Consider the following 21,545-nt stretch of genomic DNA (forward strand, 5'->3'; position numbering starts at 1 on the left):
GTATGTGGGCAGGCAGAGGGAGGCAGGTGTATGTGGGCAGGCAGAGGGAGGCAGGTGTATGTGGGCAGGCAGAGGGAGGCAGGTGTATGTGGGCAGGCAGAGGGAGGCAGGTGTATGTGGTCAGGCAGAGGGAGGCAGGTGTATGTGGGCAGGCAGAGGGAGGCAGGTGTATGTGGGCAGGCAGAGGGAGGCAGGTGTATGTGGGCAGGCAGAGGGAGGCAGGTGTATGTGGGCAGGCAGAGGGAGGCAGGTGTATGTGGGCAGGCAGAGGGAGGCAGGTGTATGTGGGCAGGCAGAGGGAGGCAGGTGTATGTGGGCAGGCAGAGGGAGGCAGGTGTATGTGGGCAGGCAGAGGGAGGCAGGTGTATGTGGGCAGGCAGAGGGAGGCAGGTGTATGTGGGCAGGCAGAGGGAGGCAGGTGTATGTGGGCAGGCAGAGGGAGGCAGGTGTATGGGGGGCAGGCAGAGGGAGGCAGGTGTATGTGGGCAGGCAGAGGGAGGCAGGTGTATGTGGGCAGGCAGAGGGAGGCAGGTGTATGTGGGCAGGCAGAGGGAGGCAGGTGTATGTGGGCAGGCAGAGGGAGGCAGGCCAGCTCAGGGTTTCGCTGGAAATGAAAACATGCCTCCTTTCTGGAGGGGCAGACCCGTCAGGGGTCGAACCCCTGTCCTCTCTGGCCCCAGACTCTTCGTGTAGACCGAGGTGCACACGTGCCGGTGTGGACTCGTGGGAGCGCCTCTCAGCGTGGTGCTCAGCAAAGGCGGGGCGGCGACCCAGGTGCTCGGCCCAGGACCCGGGTCGGGGAAGCACTAGGACGTCCCGGCGATGGAATGCAGTCCAGCCGTTCTCATGAATGTTAGAAACGCTTTTAAACCGTGGGGGACAATCTGTGAGATAGGTGGGAACCGCAGGGGGTGCTAGCGTCCTACAGGATCCTAATTTTGTGCTCGGAAGCCCTGGGGGCATGAACCTACCCCGGGGGGCAGCTGTCCCCATCGGGCAGAGGAGAGACCGACTCTTCCAAAGTCACATACCTCTTCTAGCTTTTGAACTCTTCGCCATCTCCATTTTGAATAATCAAAAGCAGTTGACCAGCGCCAGCTCTGTTCACCTTAGGAGTAACACAAGGATGTCTGTTTTAAGGAAATGTTTTGTCTTTTAAACTGGGAAAAGAAAAATAAGAAAGTAAAATATGAAATTGACTTTACCCAACACTGGAGGGGTGCCGCGGACCAGCAGGGCTCCAAATAACGGTGTGGAATTGAGGAAACACACTTGTCAAAACAAAACCGATGGGACCAGGAGGACTCTTCAAACTGCCTGGCAGTATCTGAGTGCCTCATAGCCCCAGTTCGCTTTATTATATAGACCTATGCAAATCAAGGACCCTGATAAAAAGTTGCACATCAAAGGCTAAGACAGGAACTCTCCCAAGGCAAAAACAGGATACATTAGTGAAATTTACAAACATCTGAAACAAAGAGTCAGAGGAAGGGCTTGTATATTGCTTCCTGCAACCCAAGGAAACAAGTGGAGTGGGTGCAAACACTCAGCATCAAAGCCAATATGGAGATGGAGGGGGGAGAACTTAGCCCCCTGCCAAGCCTCAAATCTATAATGGCTTTTTGCCATTAACGGTCCACAACATATCCCCCTTTTCTTTTTAATTTGTGTGCTGAGATTTGCACTCATCTGATTTTCTAATTTGGAGGCAGATGGAAAAAATACAGAACAAACACAAAATTAATATAGCCAATGCTAACAGATACCCAAAACAAGTATACTAATACATCACAGTGATTAAAGCCTTTAAGCAAACTCTTTAAGCTAATACAACAGGAATCTATAAAATAGTAATATCCTTCAAGTGTTCACCAAGTCCAAGTTGGCACCAACACCATTCCAAATCTCTGCAAATGCAACCCAACCCCAGTTCAGTCCATCAAAAATTGTCACAGGACCAGGAGTCCAGGAAAAGTCCACTTTCAGGAGAAGTCCTCATGGCACTGGAATTGCCGTCACACTTCCACACTCTGCAGTTAGCGTCAAAGTCCCAATGACCGCTGCTGCCAGCTGGCAATGACCCAGGTAGACTGGAAAAGCCATCTGCAGCACACATGAAGATGGAGCTTCCGTTTTCCTCAAACTGGAAAGATGAACCCAGGGGTCCTATACTGGAGCTTTAAAGCCATGGGATGGTGAGGAGAACCTTGGGATACACTAAGCTGGGTGGCAGAGGTAAATTTGTAAGTTGGCAAAAAAGGAGCTCTGAATTAGGAGTAGGCCCTAGCCTAAAATATGAGTGGGGCATTGAGGCAGGAGGAATAAAGGAAAGACTATATATTAAACAAAGCAGCAGAAAACAAGACTATCAATACCCACAACAGAGATCTTCGATGGAAGAAAAAAACCCCTGAATATTCAGGCAAGATATAGTTAAATGGCCCTTGTGTAAATGAGACCAGTCTACCGGCTACTTGGAAGAAATACCCCAGGCTCATCCACAGTGTTGTAGAAGGGGCCGACAGCCCTGGGCACCTTTTAGCCTTCAGTGGCAAATCCCAGTATTCTGGGCAAGGTTAGGTCACAGGTGGCTGGAGCAGGGCTGGAAGAGACTGAACCCTCCCTTAGAGGAGTGAGGGGGAAGCCTACCTTCCAGTGTGTCCCTTCTTCCTCACAGCAAAGGCATGTAAGCCTGGCAGGCTTTGGCTCAAATGACCATCCTTTCCACTATTGAAGCAGGGCCCTGATGAAGTTCCAGTTGGAGCGTTGGAGCCTTTGAGGGCGTATGCCAAGAGCTAGTATTTTACCTGATCTCCTTTGGGCTTTTTCGGCCTCTTGGTACCTTAAAAGCCATGCTCAGAAGATCTTGCTGAGGGGCTTGAGGGTCCCTATCTGCCTATATATCTGGAGCTATTCAGAAAAAGACAAAACAGTGTTATTAGCTGGAATCAAATAAGAGGGTAGAAGTTTGCAGGACAAAAAATTTGGCATCTCTTATACATCAGCATTCAAAAGAAACTGTTTGAAGTAAAAAGCGTAACAAGGTAGACCTGTAGGAGCTCCAGGACATGACTCCCCCCCTTTCTTATTATTTACAATTGAATCTTCAAGCAAATGTTAAGCACACTTTACAATATTTTGACTTCAAAGATTGCAAGAAATTCTTGACTTTGTTAACTTTTAACAAAAATAGAGTAAATGCACCTTCAAGCAGCATTCCCACACTTATCAAAACACCCCCTTAATATTAATTAACAGGCACCTTAAAGAGTACATATCAAAACTGAAAAATCCCAGTGTGATCTTCATTATTCTCTTATAGTAAAAAAAAATCTTTACACTTTTATTATGTAAATCTATGCTGCTTCAAGCCTTTCACTTGCGGCCTGGAGCAGCCTGGCCAAACCAGCAAGTCTTTTGGATCCAAAATGTGCGTGCTTTACTTATTCCAAACAAAATTATATTTATATAGGGAAATGAAATTATCCCCATTTTGTTTTCAATACTAGAGCCGGCACTTCCAAAACTATTATTATTACTTTTCATGTAAGGACTTAATTCAGGCCTTATAAACAAAAACACTTAGACATTATACAAAGACTTCACATACAATCACACAAATCAAGAGTGAAACCTGGGGTTTTAGAGATTCAGAAAAGAAATAAAATGGTCTACAACATTTAAAAAATTAGATAATAATTGAGAAAGGGAAGAGAGCGTAGTAAAATAAGCCTCATACAATTGCTCTTGTGAAGTGAGTCTCTCATCTAGAATCATGGTGTCTCACCAGTCGTTCAGGGATCCACCGAGGAGCTTCAGCAGACCTAGGAAAAACACAACACATATCCTCGGCCCCATAAGAGAACAGGGTCTGGCCCTTGCCAGATTCCTGTGAGCGGGTCCCTCCATCGCACTTCAGGGAAGGCTTTCCTTGCAGGGTTCCAGAGTCTCTCTGCTGCTGAATGACCCTGTATGTCAGTATTCAAAAAACTTAAAGTAAAAAAGAGCATGACAAAGAAGATTTGCAGGTGTTTCCTACTTAAGTTGCTATTTTGCTTCTAACTCTGAATACACCTCACAATGCACTAACCAAATCAGTAAGACTTAAGGATCTACATTCTATTCTTTTTAAATTTAAATGAGTGCTCCTTACAAGTTCTAAAAACACCCCATTTTTTCTAAATATTAGTCAGCATTTCCAATTTTTGCATGCAAAAACAAACTTAATTCAGGCCTTAAAAACAGACACATTTTGACAACATTAAACAAAGACTAAACAGAGACAAGAATTAGACGAACCAGACAAACCAGAGAGAAACCCAGGATTTCAGAGCACATCCAGATTAGAAAGATGCCTGCCTGTTATTAGTCAGGGCATTTTCTGACAGAGGGACTGAAGGATGTGACTAAACAAAATCTCCCCGAGAAAATTTGCTCTCGGCAGCTGCTGGGATATTTTCCATAGTCAGATCCAACACAGGTCCCCTGCCTCAACCTCCAGGCAAAGAACAAGAAACAAAATGATAGTTAAGAAGATCATAGTTAAAACATTAAAGAAAATCAGATCATGACAGGAAAAGCTGTAACTTTCCTAATACCTGAATCTCCTATCCATTCTCAAATTCTATAGTTGCTGTAACCGGTGGCTCAGGTTGACTATGCTGAGATTTTTCTCCTACCTCAACAGCCCCTTCATGAAAGTCCAACTTCCATAGCAAATAATTACCCCCAGAGAGCCAAGCACAAGCAATCACCTTCCAGTCATTTGGGGGAAGAGCCTTTGCCCTAATAGTATCTAATAAACCAAGTGATAAAGGGGCAGTAGGCCCATACTGAACACAAGCAAGTTTAAGCTCTTTCAGAGTTCTAAAGGGTACAGGTTCATGTTCTCGCACTAGTCTCCCTGTATCATCCTGTATTTCTACAACAGGAAAACGGGTAAAGCCATCATTTATTGTTTCCCCTACATTTCGAGCCTGGTCTATAGATTGTTGGAGAGGGGATTTCCCAGATTTTGAGCTATAGACTATGGAATCAGCCCGGTAAGGGAACGGAGGAGCAGAGGGTTGAATGTAGGAAGGAGCTGAGGGCAGCGGAGGCCCCGCGGCTAAGGCAGCCATAGCCACAGATTTTTCATCCCCCCCTGTCATCCTCAGACTCCAAATTATCCTCGTATTCACATCCCTCTGTTTCCGGCTTACCCTGATACTCTTCAGACAACAATTTGGCTTCATACGGAAACATTTCTACATAAAGGTCCCTTACTTTTGACCCTATCTGTCCCATATTCTTTTACTCCCAACTACACTTTCCCCAAAAACTTTCTTTACTCACTGTGCGCACTTCACTTTGGGGAGTTCCGTCACCTTCCTTCAGTTTTAGTTTCCTTGTACTCATACTCAAGTCCCTGTTCGGGCACCACTTGCCGCAGACCAGCGCGGTTCCAAATAACGGTGCAGAATTGAGGAAACACACTTGTCAAAACAAAACCGATGGGACCAGGAGGACTCTTCAAACTGCCTGGCAGTATCTGAGTGCCTCATAGCCCCAGTTCGCTTTATTATATAGACCTATGCAAATCAAGGACCCTGATACAAAATTGCACATCAAAGGCTAAGACAGGAACTCTCCCAAGGCAAAAACAGGATACATTAGTGAAATTTACAAAGATCTGAAACAAAGAGTCAGAGGAAGGGCATGTATATTGCTTCCTGCAACCCAAGGAAACAAGTGGAGTGGGTGCAAACACTCAGCATCAAAGCCAAATATGGAGATGGAGGGGGGAGAACTTAGCCCCCTGCCAAGCCTCAAATCTATAATGGCTTTTTGCCAATAACGGTCCACAACAGAGGGGATTTCGTAAATAGGAAGTACTGACGTGTCTCTCGCCCACGCCCGATGTTCTGTCTGTCGGTCCGACACGGTCAGAATGTAATTTGGCCATAGACAACGAGAGCCTTAGAAAGCTCATGTCCCGTGACCCAGTGCTTTAGTTTTAGAAAACTGTCCTATCCTAAAGAAAATATATCTTTAAAAAGTCACAGACGGCCCTGGCCGGTTGGCTCAGTGGTAGAGCGTCGGCCTGGCGTGCAGGAGTCCTGGTTAGATTCCCGGCCAGGGCACACAGGAGAAGCGCCCATCTGCTTCTCCACCCCTCCCCCTCTCCTTTCTCTCTCTCTCTTCCCCTCTCGCAGCCATGGCTCCATTGGAGCAAAGTTGGCCCGGGCGCTGAGGATGGCTCTGTGGCCTCTGCCTCAGGCGCTAGAGTGGCTCTGGTTGCAACAGAGCAACGCCCCAGATGGGCAGAGCATCGCCCCCTGGTGGGCAGAGCATCGCCGCTGGTGGGCGTGCCGGGTGGATCCCGGTCGGGTGCATGCGGGAGTCTGTCTGACTGCCTCCCTGTTTCTAACTTCAGAAAAATACAAAAAAAAAGTCACAGACATGTCTGTGATCGTGAGAGCAGCCTGTTGCTGCCTGACTGCAGGGGCCCCTCACACTCACGCCATTTCAGACAGTGTTAGTTTGATGACAGGAGTCCACCCCTGACCTGCATGCCCAGTAGCGAGGGCTCGCTTGTCATCCTCCGAGAGAGGATGTCTCCCGAGAAGGACCCGTGGGAAATGCCTGCGGTCTGGGGTCGGGCAGGGTCGCCATTCGTGGCCGCGTGGCCGTGCGGGCAGCTGGGAGGGCACAGCCGTGGCTCTCGCTGGCAGGCGGTGGAGTACAACATCTTCGAGGGCATGGAGTGCCACGGCTCCCCGCTGCTGGTCATCAGCCAGGGCAAGATCGTCTTCGAGGACGGCAACATGGGCGTCAACAAGGGCATGGGCCGCTTCATCCCGCGGAAGCCGTTCCCCGAGCACCTCTACCAGCGCGTCAGGATCAGGAGCAAGGTGCGTGTCGGGGTCCCTGCGGGCGGGTCGCAGGCGGCACCGCCGTGTGAGCCTCCCTCTGCTCGAGTGTCACTGCACTGGGACGCTGTCCTGCCTGCGCCTCAGGGTTGGGGTCAGAGCCAGGCCTGGGGGTCCCGGGGCTTCGTGAGCCGTAAAGAAGTGTGCCCGCGTGGGGGTGGGAGGGCTGCTGGGTGCACCTGACTTGGGGCACAGCCTCAGCCCCTGGGAGGAGCCACCGCCGTCCTGGTGCAGCTCAGAGCCCTGGTGCTCAAGGCGGTGACACACTCACTGACCAGCGTCACGCGGTGGGAGAGCTGTGAGCCCAGAGCCTTGCCTTTTTAGTAAAATGAACAAGCCCTAGCCACCTTGAGGGATGACTGGTCACCCTCTTATCCCCTCCCCCACCCCTTCCATTCTGCACCTGTCTTTCCCTCTTCTCCTTGGAGTGGCACATGTGCCGGTGTGGGCTTAGCAATGACCTTGGGAAGTCAAAGGGCATGGGGTAGGCTCCGCCCATCTCTGGTCCAGCTCGGGAGGAAGCCTGCCCACTCGTGGTCCATTGTCTCCCCTGATTGGGTCCCTCCCATCACCATGACAACCTGCACTCCACATTAAAGGGCTGATGTTCGCTAGGAAGCCAGCTTGTGTGTGTGTGTGTGTATACACCCGTGTGTGCACGCATGTGTGTGTATGATGTGTGGGAGTGTGTGTGTGTGCCCATGCACGTGTGCATATACGTGTGCCCATGCACGTGTGCATATGTCTTTATGTGTGTGTTGGATTGTGTGGATGCATGGGTGGTGTGTGTATATATGTGTGCAGGTCTTTATGTGTGTTGGATTGTGTGGATGCATGTGTGGTGTGTGTATATATGTGTGCAGGTCTTTATGTGTGTTGGATTGGGTGGATGCATGTGCAGTGTGTGTATATATGTGTGCAGGTCTTTATGTGTGTTGGATTGTGTGGATGCATGTGCAGTGTGTGTATATATGTGTGCAGGTCTTTATGTGTGTTGGATTGGGTGGATGCATGGGTGGTGTGTGTATATATGTGTGCAGGTCTTTATGTGTGTTGGATTGTGTGGATGCATGTGCAGTGTGTGTATATATGTGTGCAGGTCTTTATGTGTGTTGGATTGGGTGGATGTGTGTGATGTGTTATGCATGTGCGTGTGTGTGCAGATGTGTGCATGTGGAGTGAGTGTGTGTGGGGGGTGTATGTGTGTGCGTGTCCCTGAGGCGACCTCTGGTCACTGTCCTGCCCGCAGGGCTCTGAACGAGAAGGCACGCGTGCATCTTGTCCGTCAGCCGCCCATCCCTCCCTCTGTTTAGGTCTCTGGATTGCAAGGGGTTCCCAGGGGCATGTACGACGGTCCCGTGTACGAGGTGCCCGCCACACCCAAATATGCCACCCCTGCTCCTTCTGCCAAATCCTCGCCTTCCAAACACCAGCCTCCGCCCATCAGGAACCTCCACCAGTCCAACTTCAGCCTATCAGGTAAGGGGCCACGGTGGCCGAGGCACCGTGCCCGCAGTGAGGAGGGGACCGGGGACCCCCAGAGGCCCACAGCGAGGAGGGGACTGGGGACCCCCAGAGGCCTGCAGCGAGGAGGGGATCGGGGACCCCCAGAGGCCCGCAGTGAGGAGGGGACCGGGGACCCCCAGAGGCCCGCAGCGAGGAGGGGATCGGGGACCCCCAGAGGCCTGCCATGAGGAGGGGACCGGGGACCCCCAGAGGCCCGCAGTGAGGAGGGGACCGGGGACCCCCAGAGGCCTGCAGCGAGGAGGGGACCGGGGACCCCCAGAGGCCTGCCATGAGGAGGGGGCCGGGGACCCCCAGAGGCCCACAGCGAGGAGGGGGCTGGGGACTCCTCCACCTCTTGTCCGAGCGGGACTGGGGACCCCCAGAGGCCCGCCGTGAGGAGGGGGCTGGGGACTCCTTCACCTCTTGCCCGAGCGGGACCCTCGGGACCGGGTGGCAGAAAGCTGAGGCCCCCGGGGCAGCGCAGAGACCCCGACCCCGGCTCAGTGAATACTGCAGAGACGGCTCAGCCTTGAGCACACTCGGGCATTCTTACACGCTTACCGTGGAGCTAACATGGGGTGGCGACGGAGAGCCACCTCTCTGTGCTGGCCGTGCCTTCACCGCGTCCACTTGGCGGCAGCGAATCACGCTCCGCGGGGGCTTGTGACTGTTTCCTCTCCCCGACAACCCTGTGTGCGGAGTGATGTTATTCCCGTTTCCTTAAATACATTCAGTGTCAAACAACCAGGGCTTGGTGCTCACGAAATGTGTGTGGGCAAATTCTGAGGCTGGCGTGGTCACCCAGACTAAAGGACAGATGGCCCGGGACACGTGCCTGCAGTTTCACAAGGTTACCACACGAGGGCAGGCATGCCCATGGCGGGACCTTGGGGATCATCCCACAGAGTATTATTTGAGATGGAAGCTTGCCTATATGCCGTGCTCAGTTCTGAGAATTCAGAGATGAGTAAGACGGCCCTCAGTCTGTGCCAGGGGTCAGCAAACATTTTCTTAATGCGCCCGCCCGATAGTAAACATTTTGGGCTCTGAATGCCAAGATACTATAAAATATCAAATGGCCATTAAAAAAAAATGTAAGCACTATTCCTAAATCGTAGACTACACAAAAAAGAGGCGGCGGCTGAGTCTTGTCAGTGAGCCCTAGTTTGCTGACTCCGGTCTAGCAGCAGGAAGGACAGGGGGACAGAAAAGCTGATATGCTTTAGCAGAAGAGAGAGAGGGCGTGGCAGGGAGAGAGAAGGTGAAATAGCAATTTCAACTGCGGGGGTCACAGACCTTGCATCCATTTAGGGGGGGCCTGGCTCAGCCGTGAGGCCATGGGGACATAGATCGGGGGTCCCTCCTCTGTCCCCCGGCCAGCCCACCTCCCTGTTCATGAGCCTTGCCTGCAAGAGCGTCTTCTTGTACCCTGAGAGGATTCTCGTGTTCACAGATCGTTAGTATTTTTGCACAAACAGACCCTAAGCACCCCTCGAGTTTCTCATCGGACGCTCCATCAGCAGAGCAGAGATGGGGCGCCTCCCTGGCTCTCTGTGGCCCCCGGCACGGCCCGTGGCGAGCTATACAGCCGTTTGACAGTTTGCTTCGTTTGCTCCCAACAGCATAGACACTGTCCGACACCAGGGACGACTTTCGCGGATGTCCCTTTCCCTGTCTGCGTGACGCGACGTCGCAGAGTGTAGTGTGCCTCTGTGGCCCCTCACTGGTGTCCTTTGGTCCAGTGGGTGTTTTTCAAAGAAGCTGACGTGTCACCAGGAAGGCACTGGTGGTTACGAGGGGGAAAGGCAGTAAGCCGTAGCCCAGGTTTCTGGGCCTTTAGGAGAACCCCAAACTACCGGGAAGATACACTGTCACCCAACGAAACTAGGAGAGGAAACCCCGGTCGGCACTCCGACCCCCGTTCCCGGGGGCTTGCCCTGCTCACGTCCTGCCGCGGGGGAAGGGCCTCCCCTCTTAATTCACAGAAACGGAAGTAAGACTTTGTGAGGGGAGTGTGTGTGATTCCAGCTCCCCCCAGTGGCAGCCATGGTTTGTCCTGGAGCCTCGATCTCCTGCCAGGACCCTGGAGCCTTCTGCACACCGTCCCTCCTTCCGGCATGGTCCAGCCATTTAATTCATGCTTACTGTGCACCAGACACTGGGCTTCGTGCCAGCATTTTGAATCTTTATTTAAGTGCAAGAGAACACACGCGATTAAAATGGACGGTTGGCTTTGCCGATTTAAAATAAAAAGGACACTGCCCCCTCCCCCAGATCTGCCCATCGCAGGTGAGGTGGGGGATTCCAGTCTGAGCGGCTCACACACACGCACACATGAACGCACGCGTCTGCACACACATGCACACCCAAGCACACACCACACACAGAACACCATGGGAGGCTCAGGCCCTGGGCCGAGTGTCCCTCTGACAGTGGGTGGAGTTCGGGTTCTGGATAGAAACCCATCGGTGCCGACCTGGGTTCCCCACCCTCTAGGCATGTCGCCCAAGAAGCGTGCACCCAGCCTCAAGCGCCTCTCCTGTGAATTGGGCGTAAACACGCCCTGTTCGTGCTATTGTGTTCTCTAAGCTCAACACGTTTAAGGACCGTCTGTGCCTGCACACAGTAGGCCCTCAGCTAGCGTTTACCCACCTGTCTCGAGAACGTGAAACCAGACAAGGAAGAGCTCAGTGTGGTCAGGGCCTGAGGGGGCCGCCCCGGGGCCTGAGGGGGCACAGGGGAGAAAGCAGTGAGCCCTGTGGAGGTCGGGGAGTCTTCCCAGGGAGGGGAGTCTGAACCGGGCTGAGGTAAGGGCTCAGCGTCCCAAAGGTCGGGGACCAGGGCGGCACCCAGCCCTCAGGAGCAGCAGGGGGAGCTCTGATGGAAGTGGCTCACGGGCTCTTGTGTCTTTCAGGTGCCCAGATAGATGACAATAACCCCAGGCGCACTGGCCACCGCATCGTGGCGCCCCCTGGTGGTCGCTCCAACATCACCAGCCTCGGTTGACCAGACAAGTGAATGAGCAAGAGTGAAGGATTCTGGGAATAATGTCCATTCCTTTCCCCATCAGTGTTTTTTCAGACCCATAGTTTTATTTGGTACTGATTGGGGGGGTGGGGCGCACACGGAATGATGGTCTTTCCTTTTCTGTTTAGGAAGAAGTGGTACTAGTGTGGTATGTTTGCTTGGAAACTCCTCGCCCCACAGTTGTGTGTTCACGCGGAGGCCGACGCCCAGCACGGCGTCTGGTTGCCTGCCTGAGTGCGCGCAGGCCCTCGCCTCGTCTGTAACGTCCCTTCCACTGCTCCGCCCCAGGCGCCGTGATTCCTGAGCGGTTCCTTTGCATCCTTGTAGCTGTTCTAGGGTAGTCGATGCATGTTACTAAGTTATGTATGCCAAGTCTGTGAGCGCGTCTGACGGAACACCACAGAGGACCGATGTCGACACAATGCCGAGACCTCAGGCCCTCAGGGCAAACCCCCAAACTCTCAACACAAAGATGTTTACTCAGTGTCCCCGCCCGTCCCAAGTCTACACTGGAGGGAAGCCCGCCCCGCCCCACCCCGCCCCACCCCCACTGGGATCTGTGACTGACTTCTCACAGAGCAGGGAGGGCTTGGAGAATTGTCATCCGTGTCCTGTGTCAGAAACCCTGGTCTCCAGGGCGCTTGTAACTGGCCCTGGCGTCTTTCTGGTCTGTGTGTCCTTCCAGCCAGCAGTGGACGTCAGGCTGAGCCAGGTTCACGTGCTCAGAAAGGGGTCTCATCCCCCCATGAAGGGCTGACGACCCTGGGGGTGACGGCTGCTTCCAGTTACCTGTGTCCTTGTCCCTCCAAGGAAGTGGACGGGGCAGTCAGATTTTTAACGGTTTTTGTACAGAGTTTTCCTTTGTAATCACCCCCATTTTTACTTAACAACTGACTTACTGTGGCTCTTATTTCTGAATTCAAAGCTTGTGAGAAAAATAAAATAAGTGTCCCACTGGCCTGTGTGGGGTGTTGTCATTTAAGTCAGTACCCAGAGTCCTGCCCAGGGCCATAGCTGGGGGTCAGGGTGGGCAGGGTCCCAGAGCTTGTGACCTGTGACACACTCCCTTGGGCTAAAGGTAGCTACACCCAAGAAGTAAACCGGTGATCCACTGATCCACGCTGGATCGGTGAAGGCGGAGGCAGCCAGCATGACTGCCTTGACCATACTCTTGTCACCAAATCAGATGTTCCTGGGAGCCACATGCCTCCAGAATGCCTCTGTGCAGAGAACCCATGTGACCCCCAAATGGTAACTATTTTATATGTACACAGAGCTCTCAAAAACACTGCAGGGAGGAGGAGGAGGATGTATTCAACTCTGCAGAATGAAATGTTTTATTTTGCCACAAGAGGGCGCTGGTGGTTAACTTCGGAAATCCAGTCTGTGGACCAGTCAGGACCGGTGGAGGCGCCTGCTGCAGGTAGGTTAAGAAAGATGTCACTATCATGGTCACTTCTCCTGTTCAGGAGCCACTCTTCACTGCCTAAGAGGCAGGACATGTAGGTTATAAGAAATAAAAGGTTCAGGTCATCGATAGTCCAGAAAATCCCCAAGATAGTGGCTCCCGGGGCCTAGAGCCCACCATATTCTGGGAATCCGTGGAAACACAGTTCTCTCCATGGGGATGGGCCCAGAGCCGTGGGTGAGGGCCCCAGGGAATATCGGGCAGTGTCTGGAGACCTCTCTGCTTGTCACACTGGGGATGCGACTGGCATCTGCTGGAAGAGGCCAGGGGTGCTGTGAACACCCGCAAAACACCACCCGCTCCTCCCCAAACAGAAGGATCTCACCCTGCGTGTCCACAGAGCCGTGGCTGAGGGCCCCTGATTTCGATGAAAAGAGTTTTCTTTGCGGAAGGGGGAGCCCTCTCTGGGCAGTGGTTTATGTGGACTGCCCACTGGGGTAGCGGAGCGCCCGGACCATCCCTTAGGAGGGGGGGGCTGTCTGGTGCCGCCTGGGTCAGGCCCTGAGACTCGGGGACCAGGCCTCAGCTGTGGGCTGAGCCCAGACGGGGGTCCTGACAAGATGCCCGTGGCAGCCAGTGGCATGGGACAGAGAGACGGGAGGGTGGGAATGGAGAACAGTCTCGACCCAGAACACCGCAGCGATGCCTGGACCCTCCCTCCCGCGGCCCAGGGGCCCAGGGCAGGAGTGAGACCACCTCTCTCTGGGGAGGGGGGTTCGGCGGCAGAAGGCATAGCGGTAGGAGGTGCAGAGAGCCAGGAAGAGCTCCCCGGGGACAGAAGCACCGGAGTGCCTGCTTGTCGCAGTCAGCGGGGTCTGCCACACGCATCTGGGCTTTTTCGGGCACTTCAACGCCCAGTCGCCATGCCCCTCGCCGCGGCCTGTGAGCCCAGAGGAGACCCCACGTCCCCCTGCGGCCACACGGCCGGGGCGGGGCCGCACACTCAGACCAGGCCTTCCGCTTCAGTCCCCAACGTCAGGCCTCAAACTACAAGTGGCTTCTCTTCTTGAGCAGCTTCTTGGAATTCTCACCGTCCCCGACGTCACCGTCCTGCTGGCTCGGCCTTTTGCTGCGTAGAACACGGGCGGCATGCATGGGGTCAGAACTCGGAGGGCGGGTCTGTCCACAGGCGCACAGTAGGTGGTCGCGAAGACCCACAGGCATTAAGCTGGGGGCCCTGTTGTACCTGAGCGATGCTGAGGGGTGTTCCCCGGCCGCAGGGTCATCATTGCTGGGCCCTCCGGGGTCCCCTCTCTCCCGCAGCGGGGGCTTCTTCCTTTTGGTCCTTAGGGGCTTCTCTGTGAAGACACGTGAACCCAGACACTGGCTGTGACTTTTCGGCGAGTGCCAGCTTCTCCCGGCCTCCTTCCAACCTGGCCCGACTCGAGTGTCTCCGTGGGCAGGTGTGCACGCACGTAGTACCCATTTACTGCTACTGTACCCATTTAACCTGTAAGGAGACTGAGGCCCGGGGCTGACGTGCTGTCCCGAGCCACGTGGCCCGAAGTGGCAGGGCTGGGACCGGATCTCAGGCCCGCCAGGCTCCCAGCAGGAACCGGAGAACACGGCCCCAGCACACGGACTTCGTGTTCAGAGACCCGAGTCCGGTCACGCCCCTTCCCGCCCCTTCCCCAACGTCACCCCGTGCCGTCACTGAACTGTCTCCGGCGGGGGAGGAGTGGCACAGGTGGGGAGGCAGGGTCAGAGGTCAGGCACAGCTGGGGAACAGCAGGCCCGGGAATCAGAGTGACCGCCGGAGGGAGAGCAAGCGGGGTTCCCCGGGGCGCCCTGACCCAGGCTGCTCATTTCCAGAGAAGGACACACAAGCCCAGGGAGCGTAAGCACGGGGCCCAAGGCCACACAGCTCAGGTCGTGGCGGACGTGGGACTGGAACCCACATTCCCAGCCCGGAGAACCTCTCCCCCACCCCGTGCGGCGCGTGGCCTCCCACGACGACGTACCTGGTGGTCCGCGCTTACTCGACAGCGGTTTGCTTTCGGCCAGGGGCACCCGGGCCAAGGCCGCCAGCTCAGCGATGAAGCTCTGCTCGGCCTCCTGGGTGCAGAGCGAGAGGGTCAGCGGGGCCTCCCTGCCCCGTGGCCAGGGTGAGGCTGACCCGCCCCAGGGCGCCTGGTGGGCGTGTCCCCGGCGTGGAGGAGAACGCCCCCCGCAGCACCCAGGGAGCTGGCAGCAACGAGCTCCTGCCAGGTGACTGTCCCTCCTCAGTCGCACCGGCCGTGGGTCCCCGTCGCCCAGACAAGAACACTGAGGCGAGGCGCTGTGGGAGGCCCCGGAGGCGGCAGGCAGCTCCTGACCCGGCTCTCAGCCATGGCTGCCTACGTCAGGTCCGAGTCTCCGCGCTCCCCCCCTGAGCCCCGTGCTGGGACCGCACGAACCTGGAGTCCCCGGTTATTAACCCTGTGAATCTGGGCAGTGACTCAACCCCTCGGAGTCTCAGTTTCCCCCCCTGTACCTGGGAGACTCACAGGAGCCCCCTCCTGGGCTGGAGGATGACATCAGATGGCCCAGGTGACACTGAGCTCAGTGACTCTCTAACACACCCTCACTTAATAAATGCCGGCTGCCGTCCCCACCACCCTCGTCACCGTCACCACCGTCAGTGCACACTGGAGGCGGGCACACCGAGGGGCCAGCACCCCCACCACACCTCCCACACACACTGTTTGCTTTTTCCTGAGAAGCGGCGGGTCTGCGTTACGGCCGCGCGCAGTCATCACACACCGATGAGTTGGTCCTGCGCTGAGATACCCACGTTCTCTCACAGGACTGAGCTTCCTGGGGGCTCCAGGTAACGTACAAGCCTCAGTCCCCAGCAGCCCTGCCTGAGTGACAACAGTGTTACCCAGACACTGGGACCCACGTGCTGGTGACCTCCCCTCCCAGGGAGACGCCCGCCAGGCAGGAACAAGTAGAGCCTGGGGAACTGGCGGCCCCGGGCGTTGCAGACACGCTGGGTCCACCCGGCCTCGCCCGCCTCTGGGCTCAGGGTGGATCGCGAGGCTGACACGTCACCAGCCGGTGAGACTCGGCGCGGGCCGAGACGTCCCCTCCCGGAGGCCCCATGGCTGACGGCTGATCGCGAGGCCAGTCTTCCGCCAGTCCCTCCTCTTTAAAGCACTGCCCGCACTGCCCGCCCTGCCCGGGCCTGTTCCCCGGGCCCCCACCTGCAGCTGGGTCTCCAGCTGGGCTTCCAGAAGGTCCAGGACTCTCGCCTTCCGCTGCTGAGTGTCCAGGCGGACGCGCCGGTGGACAGTGAACTGGGCCAGGAACTTCTGCTGCTGCTCCCGCATCCTGGCAGAGGGGACGAAGGCCATCAGGCTGTCGTGGCCGGCAGGGGGGTCGGAGACTAACGCAGACCTTTCCCGAGGGCCAATTAGTGACCGGTGGCCTTCCTTGAGCACGAGTGAAGAACGGCCACAATTTACTGTGATCACACGAGAGCCCTTCCACGAACAGGCAGACGCATCGTAACAGTGACTGACTCTCTGGGGCTTACGGACTCTCCCAGGCACATTTTTCACTGGGATTCTCGGGGCGGCTTGGTGACGTCAGCAGGACAGAGAGCAGAGACTTCGGGGGCAAGAGGACCTCGGACGGGCGGGACGGGAGCAACAAGCGACATCTTCTATGAGAAAACTGTCTTAACCTCGGGGTGGGGGGTGTTCTCCTGAAGGCCCCATCCTTATATAAAAGTTCAGAACTGCCCCAGCCTGTCCTCTAGGAAACGGACACCCCCTTTCCTGGTATTCTGCGTCTGAGAAGAAATCAGGGTCAGACAGGCCAGACCCTCTGGGTGGTGGGGGCAGAGAGCGGGGCAGAGAGCGGGGCAGAGAGCGGGCTGCTGACCCTGGGAAAGCCCCTCGCCTCCGGGACCAGACCCTCTGGGTGGTGGGGGCAGAGAGCGGGCTGCTGACCCTGGGAAAGCCCCTCGCCTCCGGGACCAGACCCTCTGGGTGGTGGGGGCAGAGCGGGCAGAGAGCGGGGCAGAGAGCGGGCTGCTGACCCTGAGAAAGCCCCTCGCCTCCGGGACCAGACCCTCTGGGTGGTGGGGGCAGAGCGGGCAGAGAGCGGGGCAGAGAGCGGGCTGCTGACCCTGAGAAAGCCCCTCGCCTCCGGGACCAGACCCTCTGGGTGGTGGGGGCAGAGAGCGGGCTGCTGACCCTGGGAAAGCCCCTCGCCTCCGGGACCAGACCCTCTGGGTGGTAGGGGCAGAGCGGGCAGAGAGCGGGGCAGAGAGCGGGGCAGAGAGCGGGGCAGAGAGCGGGCTGCTGACCCTGAGAAAGCCCCTCGCCTCCGGGACCAGACCCTCTGGGTGGTGGGGGCAGAGCGGGCAGAGAGCGGGCTGCTGACCCTGGGAAAGCCCCTCGCCTCCGGGACCAGACCCTCTGGGTGGTGGGGGCAGAGAGCGGGGCAGAGAGCGGGCTGCTGACCCTGGGAAAGCCCCTCGCCTCCGGGACCAGACCCTCTGGGTGGTGGGGGCAGAGCGGGCAGAGAGCGGGCTGCTGACCCTGGGAAAGCCCCTCGCCTCCGGGACCAGACCCTCTGGGTGGTGGGGGCAGAGCGGGCAGAGAGCGGGGCAGAGAGCGGGGCAGAGAGCGGGCTGCTGACCCTGAGAAAGCCCCTCGCCTCCGGGACCAGACCCTCTGGGTGGTGGGGGCAGAGCGAGCAGAGAGCGGGCTGCTGACCCTGGGAAAGCCCCTCGCCTCCGGGACCAGAGACCTCCCCGCGCCTGTGTGAGAAGCCCCGTCCGTCCTCGGCTGACGGTCCTCTGGCCTCCACAAACAGGAACGTTCCGGCCCATCCACCCTGCTTCCAGGGTTACTCTCTGCCTCCTTCTCCCCAGTCTTCTGCGGCTGATTTTCTAAAAGGAGCTGAATTTCCAGACTTGAAGGCAGAAATCGCCTTTAACATCACAGGCAGCCGGCCAAGAAGGGTGCGTGCCTGAGGGCGTGAAATTCCACCCTGCTTCTGCCTCACGCTCTTCCTGCTGCCAGTGATAGCTCGCTTCTCATCTATGTGCCTGGTGAACTCCTATACATCCTACAGGACCCCACGGTCCATGCAGCCACGTATGCATCCATCCATAGATCCATCCATAGATCCATCCATCCATCCATCCATCCATCCACCTACTCATCCATCCATCCATCCATCCATGCAATGCATGCATCCATCCATCCATCCATCCCTCATCCATCCACCCACCCACCCATCCATGCATCCATCATCCATCCCTCATCCATCCACCCACCCATCCACTCATTGCTCACGCAGACGAGCACCTCTGGGTGGCCAGGTTCTGTGCTGGGTCTGGAGGACACGGGCGTGAGTGAGACTCCCAGTCCTGCCCTCACAGAGCCCCACCCTGAGCTGGGGAGGGCAGGTACGGGACGACTCGCTGTGATACCGCTGAGGTCGGTGCTCTGAGCCTCTGTTGCCCTGGAAACCCCTCATTATCCCGGGGGTACTGGCTTTTTCCCGTCGTGGTAGGCCACACGATGTCCCCCCACAGCCATCCACGACCTAACCCCTGACACCTGTGCAGACGTTACGTCACACAGCAACGGGGCTCTGCGGTCCCGTTAGGGTGACGCCTGCAAGGTGCAGCCTCTGCGGGTGGGGCCCGATGGCTGCGGCCCTGACAGCAGAGGCGTCGCCCGGGCTGCACTGGAGACTGGCAGGCGGGAGAAGGCGGCCGACACCCCCGCTGTGGCCAGGCCTTGCCGCACCGGAGGCGGCGGCTACGTGCAGCGGCCAGGGAGAGGCCTCCAGGAGGTCGGGGGACCCCAGCTAACAGCCTCAGGAAAGAGGGGCTGCAGTTCTGCACGGTGCTGGCATCTGCCAGCTGCCTGAGCGAGCCTGGTGAGACTGCCCGGCGCCTCCGGTCAGAGCCCGGCCGGCGGACACCTGGACCCTGGCCATGCGGGACTGGGAGGAAGCCGCCGCACCCGCCCAGGCTTCTGACCCGCAGAACCATGGGGAAGCCAGCTACCCTGGGCGGGTCGGTGGGTCGCTCTGACGCTGCAGTGGAGGCACCGTCTGCCTCACCTGCTGCTGCCCCCTGGCTTCCTGGGGTCCCGGCCCATCGACCACCTGCCCCCGGTGCTCAGGCCAGGGTCCGCTCCGAGGGGACCACCCCAAGGTGAGAGCGCGGGGGCGGTGCCCTGTCAGGGCTGTGACGCCACTTAGAGCTAGATACGGAGCCACGGCCACAGTGGAGGGGCTCGCGCCCTGCGCCCGCCCTGCAGGGGCCGCGTGTGGAGCCGGGAGCGGGCAGGGCTCCTGGGCCTCCAGGCGGCCAGGGGGAGGTGGCAGCGCCTGCAGGCCGCGTCCCCGTCCGAGGCTGGGGGAGAGTCGTGGCGTGCGGGGCCGCGTGTGCCCCCGGTGGAGACCTCACCTCTGGTGGACGCCCTGGGGCGCTGCGTCAGCTCCACCCGCCACCTTGTCCCCCGACGCAGGGCCGCCGAGTTCTCGCTTCTTCTGCAGCTTGTAGCTTTCCACTCTCTCTCCTAGAACATACGACACCCGGTCAGGGGCCGGAGGGAGGGGCCGGCTCTGTGCCAGGGCGGGTTGGCGCTGGGCACAAAGATCGGCAGGACACAGCTGCTGGCAAAGAGGGCCCTGGTGCCGGCCCCACGAGGGCTTGGTGGCTGAGGCCACTGTGGCTTCCGTCACAGAGCGGCGTCCCAGCAGGAAAGAGCCGGGCTCAAGGCCCTGGCCGGTTGGCTCAGTGGTAGAGCGTCGGCCTGGCGTGCGGGAGTCCCGGGTTCGATTCCCAGCCAGGGCACACAGGAGAAGCGCCCATCTGCTTCTCCACCCCTCCCCCTCTCCTTCTTCTCTGTCTCTCTCTTCCCCTCCCGCAGCCGAGGCTCCATTGGAGCAAGGATGGCCTGGGCACTGGGGATGGCTCTGTGGCCTCTGCCTCAGGCGCTAGAATGGCTCTGATTGCGGCAGAGCATTGCCCCCTGGTGGGCATGACGGGTGGATCCCGGTCGGGTGCATGCGGGAGTCTGTCTGACTGCCTCCCGGTTTCCAAGTTCAGAAAAATACAAAAAAAAAAAAAAAAAAAAAAGAGCCATGCTCGCCTCCAACCGCCCGCATTGGAGAAAGGGGAGGCCTGCAAGGAAGATCCAACACTCACAGCCAAACCCAAACAGCCAAACCCCACGCGAGAGAGCAGACAGGGTCCGACACGCAGAGCAGTGTGTGTGCCAAGGGCTGTTCCCTTTGCAGACGTGGGGGCGGAAATGGGTGCTTTCTGAGGACGTGGGAAGTTCACCTCGGAGGTCCGAGGTGCATGGGACTGCGTATCAGAACGTGCTTCCACCTGATCAGCTGCCACACCCGACTAGCTATGACACTTGACTAGCTGTGACTCCTGACTAGCTGTGATGCCTGACTAGCTGTGACTCCTGACTAGCTATGACACCCGACTAGCTGTGACACCCGACTAGCTGTGATTCCTGACTAGCTATGACACTTGACTAGCTGTGACTCCTGACTAGCTGTGACACCTGACTAGCTGTGACACCCGACTAGCTGTGACTCCTGACTAGCTGTGACACCTGACTAGCTGTGACACCCGACTAGCTGTGACTCCTGACTAGCTGTGACTCCTGACTAGCTGTGACGTATGACTAGCTGTGACATCTGACTATGACACCTGACTAGCTGTGACTCCTGACTAGCTGTGACGCCTGACTAGCTGTGACTCCTGACTAGCTGTGACGCCTGACTAGCTGTGACATCTGACTAGCTGTGACGCCTGACTAGCTGTGACGTATGACTAGCTGTGACTCCTGACTAGCTGTGACATCTGACTGTGACACCTGACTAGCTGTGACTCCTGACTAGCTGTGACATCTGACTAGCTGTGACGCCTGACTAGCTGTGACGTATGACTAGCTGTGACTCCTGACTAGCTGTGACACCTGACTAGCTGTGACTCCTGACTAGCTGTGACTCCTGACTAGCTGTGACATCTGACTGTGACACCTGACTAGCTGTGACTCCTGACTAGCTGCTACACTTGCCCAGTTTTCACGGGTAGCTAGCCGACTCACTTCACTAGCTGCCACGCTGACCTAGCCACTCGAGGAGAACGCATGTAACTCAAGTCAGTGTAACTGTGTCCTGATACGGTCACTGCCACAGTGCTGAGGACGTGTCCACCTCTCTGGCTCCCAGGAAGCCCCGAGCCAAAACCATGTCACGACTAAGTGGGAATCTGGGGACAGATGTCCCAGAGAGGGGCCCTACCCTAACTCCACCTCACTGTCCTGTCCTTGTCCGGATGCATCTACTATAAAAAATCCTACTGTGCTGTACGCTAATGTTTCTTTGTGTGCCTTGGGGACAAGAGCCTTCTGGGGACAAACCAGGGAATAAATAAGTACATGAAACATTGAAAAAGATGAGATGTCCCAAACTAAAGCCGGGACAACCCGGTGTCCTCTCCTGCCCCACACTCAGGGCTGGTCTGACTCCCGCCGTGGGGTCCCCCCCTCCCCCCCCCCCAGGCGCCATATCCTGCGCCGTGGGGTCCCCTCCGAGGCGCCATACCCTGTGCCGTGCCCCCCCCACCGGGCGCCACACCCTGCGCCGTGCCCCCC

General features: G+C 57.0%; 2 protein-coding genes across 2 annotated transcripts in view; one reads left to right on the top strand and one right to left on the bottom strand.

The window, feature by feature from the left end:
• The window catches only part of CRMP1 (collapsin response mediator protein 1), a 29,614-nt gene extending 18,190 nt beyond the window's left edge, over positions 1-11,424 (top strand). Inside the window, exons 8-10 of the mRNA XM_066384391.1 lie at positions 6,714-6,893; positions 8,225-8,390; positions 11,332-11,424. Of these exons, the coding sequence (XP_066240488.1) occupies positions 6,714-6,893; positions 8,225-8,390; positions 11,332-11,423 (438 nt within the window). The 3' untranslated portion in view covers position 11,424. The remainder of the gene's footprint in view (positions 1-6,713; positions 6,894-8,224; positions 8,391-11,331) is intronic.
• Positions 11,425-11,502: 78 nt separating this feature from the next.
• Positions 11,503-21,545, bottom strand: part of EVC (EvC ciliary complex subunit 1) — a 60,516-nt gene continuing 50,473 nt past the window's right edge. Inside the window, exons 17-21 of the mRNA XM_066384390.1 lie at positions 19,331-19,442; positions 16,098-16,224; positions 14,874-14,967; positions 14,099-14,210; positions 11,503-13,981 (exon numbers count right to left, since the gene is read on the bottom strand). Of these exons, the coding sequence (XP_066240487.1) occupies positions 13,900-13,981; positions 14,099-14,210; positions 14,874-14,967; positions 16,098-16,224; positions 19,331-19,442 (527 nt within the window). The 3' untranslated portion in view covers positions 11,503-13,899. The remainder of the gene's footprint in view (positions 13,982-14,098; positions 14,211-14,873; positions 14,968-16,097; positions 16,225-19,330; positions 19,443-21,545) is intronic.

The sequence above is a fragment of the Saccopteryx leptura genome, chromosome 5 (assembly GCF_036850995.1).
Source record: "Saccopteryx leptura isolate mSacLep1 chromosome 5, mSacLep1_pri_phased_curated, whole genome shotgun sequence".
NCBI classification, from domain to species: domain Eukaryota; kingdom Metazoa; phylum Chordata; class Mammalia; order Chiroptera; family Emballonuridae; genus Saccopteryx; species Saccopteryx leptura.